The sequence below is a fragment of the Patiria miniata genome, unplaced genomic scaffold (assembly GCF_015706575.1).
Source record: "Patiria miniata isolate m_02_andy unplaced genomic scaffold, ASM1570657v1 HiC_scaffold_14, whole genome shotgun sequence".
In the NCBI taxonomy this organism is placed as follows: domain Eukaryota; kingdom Metazoa; phylum Echinodermata; class Asteroidea; order Valvatida; family Asterinidae; genus Patiria; species Patiria miniata.
Window position 1 is genome coordinate 5,315,506 of NW_024037052.1, and position 9,629 is coordinate 5,325,134.

The 9,629-nt window shown below is 39.5% G+C and overlaps 1 protein-coding gene across 1 annotated transcript; it reads right to left on the reverse strand.

Moving 5' to 3' along the window:
• Nucleotides 1-2,341: 2,341 nt before the first annotated feature.
• LOC119722237 (carnosine N-methyltransferase 2-like) lies at nt 2,342-9,306 on the reverse strand. Its single transcript, XM_038192283.1, has 4 exons — nt 9,219-9,306; nt 7,882-8,208; nt 7,111-7,304; nt 2,342-2,395 (listed from the first exon to the last, which is right to left on the reverse strand). Exons 1-4 carry the CDS (start codon nt 9,304-9,306, stop codon nt 2,342-2,344), a joined length of 663 nt encoding a protein of 220 aa, XP_038048211.1.
• Nucleotides 9,307-9,629: the final 323 nt, after the last annotated feature.

Sequence of the window (9,629 nt, forward strand, 5' to 3'; positions counted from 1 at the left end):
TTTCTTTAATATGTCTTTTGTGTTTTGTTTCAACTTTTAGTGTTTTTTTTTCTGATTATTTTACAGTTTCTTCCAACTGTTTGAAAATTGCTTTAATTATGTTAATTTATGAGAAAAAAAACAACACACATTTTTTTTGTCCAACCACAACCTTAGTATAACCACAACCATTATTTGGTCATGATGTTTGCCCCTCTTTGTTGGAAGCAGGCATATTATACAAATATTGAGTGGCTCAGCGTGGAATGGGAGGAATATTACCGCAAGGTAAAATCTGGACTTTTCCATTTCACGAGGCGAAGCCGAGTGAAATGGAAAAGTCCAGATTTTACCGAGCGATAATATTCCTCCCATTTCACAATTTAAAGCCACTCTATATTTGTTTTATATAACTGACATATAGATCCTTGTCATTTGATATATTTGAACTTTTATTTCAATACAAACTTGGAGGAAAATGTATCTGTCTCTTCCAAACCACCCCTTCACGAAAATGTTTGAACCCAACGCTGTAGCGCTGGCTCTTTGGAACAATACGCGCTACGCGCAACGCTGAACGCGCACACCAGCATGCATTTGCACACAAATACCGCGTCATGATCCTAACTGTTGAATAGTATTTCCCATTCCCCATGGGCGGATAGTACTTTTTGAGCCGTGGCATGAATGGGAGCAATAACGAATGCCACGTGATGTGAGTTCCACCAATCAAATGACTAGGATCTGTATGTCAGTTATATAATACAGATTATAACACCTCACCCACAGATTCTGTGTCTTGATTGGCCGAGAGCGAGTCACATGTTACTTTCTAATTTTGCTATCTTTCTGTGCACGGCCAAAAGTACTATACCATTGGCAACCAAAGTACTATTTCCACGGCGCGGTATTTGTGTGCAAATGGATGCTTGTGTGCGCGTTGCGCGTAGCGCGTATTGTTCCAAAGAGAGCGCACTGCAGACTTGGGTTCAAACATTTCGTGAAGGGGTAGTTTGGAAGAGAGAAATACATTTCCACCAATTTTGTATTGAAATTGAAGTTTATTTCAACTGTGTTCAGATTTAAATAATTTAAAATATTAAAATCAAGCAGAATCTGTGGGTGAAGTGTTATAAAACACATATTGAATGCTTTATCTCGTGGTGAAGTAAAAGTAGCCTCCCTCGATGATCCATGGACCATTCTATTTTCCCTCGGCTTCGCCTCGGGAAAATAGAATGTCCATGGATCACCTCGGGAGGCTAGTTTTACTACACCACTCGAAGCATTCAATATTTGTATACTATACTGGTTGGAGTTGTTGATTAGGAACCTCCCAAACTATTGTGTGGACTACTACTAGGTTGAGCTGGGGAATTAGACCTGTGTATGGGTTAGACATGATACTGCACGTGTGCTTTCCTGACACTGTTCACGCTCTGAAGCAAAGCATAATATTGAGACCATTTTGTAAAACCCTCCGTCATTTGAGACCGTCATTTGGAAACACCAAAGTTACCTTTGTTAAATTACTTCACCTTAAAATACTTTATGAACAGGCTGATGCAGGGTTCCCTAAATTAAGTAGTTATCATTTCACGTCATTGTGTAGTCTGGGAAGTAGATGGTTTAGGGGTCTACTGGATTACTTGTAAATGTGTTGCAATGTCAGGTTTTAGTTCTGAGAAGCGCATTATCTTCTGCTTGATACACTTACGGGGCTTGAATGTCATATTTGTGTTTTGCACTGATATTGTCACAGAGCCTAGAGTGTCATCACAGCGGAGCTCACCTGGGCAGTGTGTGCGATATCCGAAGGCTTCTCAGTTTAGACTCACTGGAATACGCCTGGGTAAACGATTTCTTGGTACTTTTGGCAAGCAACGCTAGAGGTTCAAGGGGGATGACATCCCGTCACGCCATTGGGCAAAATTGTCATTCTTCTTGGTTAGCAAGAGTACTGCCGTGAGTTCCCCAATCCAGTGTCATATCATGTACACGGTCCTGTCTGCATTGAATAATGCTCCATCTGCCAGATGATATCCAAGTCTCCCCCCCCCCCCCTAGTCCCTCTCTGATTATGCAGCCTGGTACATCACTGCCTGGAATGAGTCTTTTGGCTATTTTGTGATCACCCTGTATAGCCTCCGGTCCCCTTTTCAAATAGGTCTTGACACACCCATGCCTTTGGTTGGGAAGAGCATGCTGCATGCACCTCAACTTGTCCAGAATGATTTACTCACTCGAGATCAAACCTATGGATTAAATTTGAGGCCAAATAAATACAAAACACAATGTTTGAAAAAGGGAGGAGGCCCACCACCCAAGATGGCAGACATTCCAAATTGAGTTCTTCCATTCCTCAAATCTTTTGCCGATACTTTTTGTTGATAGAGTATGTTGCCTTGCCAACAACCTAAAAGAATTCACAAAGCAATCATGCACAATGCAGAAACCAACTTTGAAGGAGCATGATTTATTTTATTTATTCATATCTACTTTGTAATATTAGTAATCTCATTTGGCCAAATTAAAAAAAAAAACATATTTAGCGTCCCCGCCCGCTTCCTTTTTGGAGGCCGCCTCCTTTTTCTCTTTTTTTTAAACCCACAAAATGCTAAATTTTAAACAGTGACATCATTTTGGCCTCTTTGTCTGTTGCATCTAGCCCATATAAAGCTGGTATGTCATTTCCCGAGTTCAATGGCGGCCATTTAAAAAAAACCTGGCGGCCATCTTAATATATAAATATATATAGCCCGGTCGGTCGGCCATTTTGGAGGGGGGAAAAGGGGGCCTCCCACTTCCTTTTTTTCAAAAAGGCGGGACACTAAAAATGTTATTTTTTATTTGGCCTTAAAAGCTTTGAAAAAAAATCTAGAAATTGATTTACGTGTAAACAGTGCCATTAATGAGATATTATACTAAAAACTGTGTATGGGCCTACTGCAATAGAAATACAGCATAATGGAGTGTAAGGAATTATTGATGTGTCAGGAAGGGATTTCTAGAAATCGGCAAAATATAGGGCGTCTTCAAACTCCAAACGTTGTAGTTGCCCAAAACAAAATCAACATTTTGGCATTTAAAATGAACCATTCATTCCTCGGCTGTAATATCTGCATATCCTGGTTCAGAGGTGTTAAAAAAACTGACATACAAATAAAAAGTAAACATTCTATATAGTAGAAATATCTACAAGCGTTTAAATTATACTCAATCTCGGTACAGTCAAAGTAGTGCTAGATATTCTATCATGATACGTTGCACCAGCGCACATGGTTTGTTGAAAATATTGTGTATTCTTTAGAAATAAGATCAACCATAGAGCAAGGACCTTGCTCTATGGATCAACATACTGTCCAATCTCGGCCAAATTTTAGCCAGCTTCAGATACTTAACGTCATCGTTTCGTTATGGCCACTTTACAAGCAAAGCAATTCCAATTGGGCGCACATTTTAGGTCTTATCGGACGGTCTCAATTTGATTGTCCAAATAAGCACAAAATGAATTGCTTAGGCCACTTCACTGGAATTTTACCATAGTGTGTGGTCTGCAAAATAGCGCAATCTTAAAAATTGTGCTAAGTTAGTTGTCAAAATCTGTGTTTGGCGGCCGCCGCGGACGTGTATTTTTGTCCTAGAGTTTTTTTGATATTTTGTTTATTTATTCCCTTCGAAATATTACTGTCATGGGTCGTAGAAAAAATGTTACAAAACCCACATTAAAATCCACTACCGCCTTAAAATATTACTGATAAAAACGGTAAAACATAAAATTATATTAAAAAGTAACAATAAAAATAGCACAAAAATAAAACACTGCTTCAGGGACTGACATATAAAATATACAAAGATTACAAACAACGAAAATAATTCGAACAAGACGACAATACTTGAAACAAAACCATAGATATAAAAGGTGCAGTAGTTTACAGACTTCATAAGTATACTACAATATCACTCATTTCAGGAATTTGTAATTGTAATGTTATCAGGAATAGGTGTTCTAAAGAATTGAATAAATTGATCATTTAGTACCTCACTCTCTCTTTGTCATCTGTTTCAATATCACCGTTTCTTTTGAGATAAACAGCCCTTATAATGTAGCAGCATTTTTACAAGCTTTGACATAATTAAGGACGATTACACGGATTTAAATGATGGCTTTCTTCTCTAATCGCCGCTTTGGGCTCCAAAAGACGTGCACCAAGAAATGATATAGTCGGAAACATTAAACAGTAGAATATAAACGTGCACACAACAACATACGTTGAAAGTTTGTGGTTTTCGTTTATCGTCGCGCGAAGGAAATATCAGGGTGTACAAATCTTTGTGGTAGTCTTTCTCCGATAGTTAAAGTTGGTGTATACGTGCTTTTTGGGTGTGGCACCTTGAAAAATAGTTTTTCAAATTGAATTGATAATTTTCGAGCATTACATTAGTTATGAGCTTTCCAATGAGACATCGCTCGAAAAAAAAAATCAGCCCACGACAAGTAATCAATTAATTAATTTCAACTGTTGAATTAAGAGTGGGACGCTCCTATAATTCGTTCTGAATAGTGTGCGCAATTTCTGAACGGAAACGCGCTATTCAAAACCACTTTTTAAAACTGTTTAAAGACCTGCAAAAGTATACAAGCAAATGTAATTGTTGCAGGACATCATACTCCTTTAAATTTCGTTCGGAAAAGAAAATCGAAATTTTAAAAAAGGACGTATATACCAACTTTAATGAAACTTTTGGATCTTTCGTTTAATATCCAGACTTTCGAAAAAAAAAATGACAATCAATCAAGACACGAAGATTTGGCAATGATACCTTCAACAGGAAGGGCTATTAGAGCGTAGACAATGACGTCACTATCTTCCAATGAAACAACCACAGTTTGTGACAGTGCTGTAAAGATATCCGCGCCCTGGCCCTAGTGGATCTCCCGGCCCAAGTTCGAATCCATCGAAGCTCATTTTAAGAACTATTTCCCTAAAAAATCACCATCTGATGATAGAGTTTATTATTAAAAACTTATTTTGTTCGCTTTGGTTCGCAGGATTTTTTTTAAGAGGTTAAAGACAAAGATCCTGTCTTTTCCATAGTAAAAACAAACACGGAATTTGTGGGTCCATAAAATGAATATTACACTGCAACATTTGTAGCAAATATCCATTCATCTGAAATGTATAGGTTTTCCCAGCCAATTTCCTGAAATGTTCATTCACTTCTGAATATCGGTCATTCGTTTTCGTCTGAATTTGAATGCACGTCTTTAATCCCATTTCAATTCAACAAAAGTTCAATCGTTTTCATTGTCCATGCATTCGGTTTTGCGAAACAGACGGCCAATGACGTTACCTGTGCATTAATTAACGCAAGCATACCTTTTCTAAATTGATATCAGGTACAGCTAATTTGATTGACTGTTAATGAAAAGAAACCCCTAATTGTATCTGGTGCCGATGGCATTAAACTAAAAGTGAAATAGAATGGTGAATATTTTAAATCGCCCTCTAACAGTGAAAAAAAAATCTTGTAAACAAATCTGAATGGACGTAAACGAAAGGTGCTGCTCAACCACTTAATAATTGATTGAACTGAAATGGAATCGAATACTCTGGCAGCGAAAATAAATTAATACAAACAATGCGTGAAATGTCAGAATGTTAGCGCCTCTAATTGTTAGAGTTTAGCGAATACACGTTGATATTAAGGGATGCACCATGCAGACCCCCCCCCCCCCCCGCCCCCAATTTACGTCCGTAGCATCAACACTTGCACCAAAAACTGCGCGCTGGCGGACTGATCTGCGGCCAGTTAGTTCATGCTATGCACAGTGCGCCGTTCGTAAGTCGACAACCTCGCGGACTTAAAACGTCGTAATTTTTTTTACATCTCGTTCTCGTCCATAGCTCCGACGCCTCATAGGTCCGACGCCTCGTTTTTCCGACGTCGGACTTATGAGGCATCGGACTTATGAGGCGTCGGACTTATGAGGCGTCGGACCTATGAGGCGGAATAAATAAATATTAATATGCCACATAAGTCCGACGCCTCATAAGTCCGAAATGAGGCGTCAGACTTATGATACGGCCCCGCGTAGTTTAGAGCGCCGTTTAAAGCCCTTCCCCGACAGAGGATTCGAATTTGTTAAAGTTAGTCCATAAGATGGTTCGGGGTGATATAAATCAATATTAGGTTTTGCCCTTCTCCGACGTATAAACACTGTATACTCAGTGTGTTACCTCCGGAGTAATAGCTGGAAACAATCACTCAGGAGGGATAATATGTTTAGTATATATAATATAACCTAATATTGATTTACATCACACCGACACAAAATCCATTTTATGAATAGTTTAGTTGCGGTACCCGCTGCTACATGCACACCAAATTCGAACCAGCCAACCGATTCCGCAAGCTCGGTGGTCGAGTAGAAGACGTCTGCACTAGAAAGCAGGAGGTCGTTTTGCCCGTTGTGTGTATCCTGCATCGTGGACCTTTTTGGACCATTAGAAATGGTGCCGGCACGTATACATAATGCGGCTTGGGAAAAGCTGGTTATTCCATCATTTTGTGTTATTTCACCCACCCTCATAATATCTATTCATCTTAACATTAATTGGATGCGATATATGCACAGTGCCCACATCTTCGCCAGCCTCGGAGTCGATAACTCTCGCCATACCGTGTCATCATACCGTCTTCCGACAAACGAGAGTAAGACTAAATGGGCTATATAGCGATGATATTTTCCGTGAGTGTGCCTGATGAAATAACTACGCAAAATGGAACCACACGACAATATTACAATGAAAATATTCACACCGTTAATTAAATTACGGACTAAAAAATGAAAAACGGCATTAAGCCAATCAATCAATTACTTAATTACTACTGATAACTTATAGTTAATCGACTTACGTTATAGACTTACTGAAATGTGGCATTACATCCACACTGCTTAAACTTCTTATTGTTCGTTCGCTGTATAATAACTGCTGATGTGTCATGAGTCAGCAAGAGCTTGTTTCCTACAGTATGCGCATTTTGCCGAAGTAAACGAAGAAATCGATTTCGCAATTCCGAAGGTACCTCGGTCCGAAAATGCTTCATATGCGAGAGAAAATCTACAAGCAGTGAGCCTTCTTTCGAGCTGTAATCGAAGCAGGGTGTGACGTCGATGTTAAACCGTGGGACATCAATGGTCTGGTGTGAGACGTTACTGGTAGTCAGGAATGACTGCAGCTTTTGCTTCGTGTAGTAACGGTAACCAGCGATGCTGGGTGAGAGAAAGTGTCTCTGTACCTGAGACAAACTATCTGTATCTGTTAATTATAGATAGAAAAGATGAACAAAACTAGTATGAGTCTGACGTGACACCACAGGGCTCACAAGGCTTTTAATGAGAGGGATAAGCTCACCATTGCAACGATATCAATTTTACAAAATGGCATCATAAACAGACTTTTAAGAAATGTCGACGAAGTGTAATGTGATACCATTATGAGAGTGCCTCTATATATAGTAAATTTTCAAATGTAATGGTCGCCTTATGCTTAAACCCCATTCAAGTCAAGAAGAATAAGGTGATTACTACATGAGAAAATCTACTGGAGGTACTCTATTAAGACACAGGAAATCTTATTGCATTACTACCTGGACAAGTGCTAAGGTTGAAAATCGAAAAGACTCACTTAAGACAAATAATAAGTATGTGGTTTACCTTAAGGATCAAGCGAGGACGCTGCACAAGAAAAATGTATATGAGATATCTGACATTGAAGTTTTGTTTCTTGATTGCTTTAATAAACTATTAAAAATGCCCTACAGAGAACGGACCAATCATCGTCAACCATTTCCACCGCCCAAACTAACACTTGTATTCAAGAAATCGACACGTACCGGATAAAAGGACAATCGCCAAAACACCACCTTCAGCCAACAGGTCAAACAGGTAGGGCACATTGTACTCCATGGGGCCACCGTAGTAAATGGTATGAACCGATGTGATGACGTCAAATTCACCACGCCCTCTCCCGTCGTCACTAGCAATGTAATCCTCTAGCGTCTGCTGCCGCCAGTCGAACTCGACGGCAGCTGACAATTCCTTGTTATTTCGGACCAACTTTTTATACAAATCAATCTGGTAAGTGCTGGGCTCAATGACGAGATTGTAGATGCACTTGAACTTCTCCAGAAGGGCTCGGATGATCTGAATTTCTAGTTCTCCTTCAAAGTACAATAAGTGTAAATTGGTATAAGCGCGGGCAAGGGTTTAAATGTGCTACAATTTGCGCTTTATAGGCGTAATTGAATCTGTTGAGCTTCCATCAGGTGATCATTTGCATGTCATCATGGGTATTTTCCCATATGAAAAAGTGTCAGGAATTAGGCAGTGCTCGAAACGGTACTCCATATCTACGGCTATATGCCTATTGTCGACAAGTCCCATGAGATTTGGAGGCAGACTACTAACTTTCAACTATTATGTGACCCCCACCATGCATACCAGGGTGCATGCACCAATTCAAGCCCTATCGAAAACAATGTAAAATCGACGATGTTCAGGGCCAAATAACATGCAAACCAACTTCACTGGGGTTTCTCAAACAAAGAAGTAAATAATTGTCTTGTCCTTCATCTTTTCATTTGTTTTCAATTTTTGGTGGGTTAGCCAACTACATTTTCAAATATTCACACAAAAAGCACTCACCTCCCGAAAAGTGATACTTCCCAAACCTGCAAGCAGCCAATTTACAAATGGCATCCCTCCATTTTCTCAGGCAAATAGGAACACTTTTCAACCGTAATTGTATTAAGTCTGCCCTTCTGATGGAAACCAGGGAGTCGATCATCGGCTATGTTTACACAATCCCACTTTTTAAAGCCAAACGGTCTCCTTTTTCAAAAAAAAAAGTTGTGGGTGCACTTTTCATGCTCAATGTGCTCGCGAAGAAATTCCCACTTTGATTAGAACTGTGCAGCCACCAGTCATGTATTAGAACTGTGCACCCACCAGTCATGTATTACGCGCGTTTTGATAGGAGCCTGCCATATAATTGTCATGTAAACGGCCAACAAGTTTTAACGATACAGGCAGATCTAGGTTATATGAAATTCAGTTGATAAAGGAGCTCCATTTTGCTCGTACATTCATTACATGGTTTTGATTTTGATCTCCAGTTTATGAATTTGTGATAAAATGCAATGTCCTATATTATGTTAGTGGCGCCACTTACCAGAACCACTTCCTACACCCATGTGCCGCAGAAGACCTCTAGTGGTAGGTGCCCCAGCAAACAGTTGACCAGTTGTCTGTCTATCCATGCTGCCGTGTTCACTTAACTTATCTCGGAGTGTCTTTCCCAGGAATTGATTGAACCATGGTTCGTACGGCACGTCAAAGTCCATGAACCGAGAGAAAGTCTGGTAACTTTGCTGATAATATTTCGTGTCCAGAGGGAGCGACGGATGAAATGTATCAGACATTTTCCCAACTTTTCTATCCGATTTTTTTTAAAAATTATACACTGCAGTCGTCCGTCATGACTAAGTATCAATTATGTTGCACGTGCTCATAAACCAGAAAGTCCAGATTTGTTATAGTATTGTGTTGTACACCGAATGAACGAATGATTTTGAATCCTAAC

What these genes read in the sequence shown, in the direction of transcription:
- LOC119722237 (XM_038192283.1), bottom strand. Translation starts at nt 9,306, where the DNA reads ATGGATAGACAGACAACTGGTCAACTGTTTGCTGGGGCACCTACCACT. An exon ending in GGCGATTGTCCTTTTATCCG is followed by an intron (nt 7,305 to 7,881) that starts GTACGTGTCGAT and finishes TATAATTAACAG; the next exon opens with ATACAGATAGTTTGTCTCAG. An exon ending in CGAAAGAAGGCTCACTGCTT is followed by an intron (nt 2,396 to 7,110) that starts GTAGATTTTCTC and finishes GAATTCTTTTAG; the next exon opens with GTTGTTGGCAAGGCAACATA.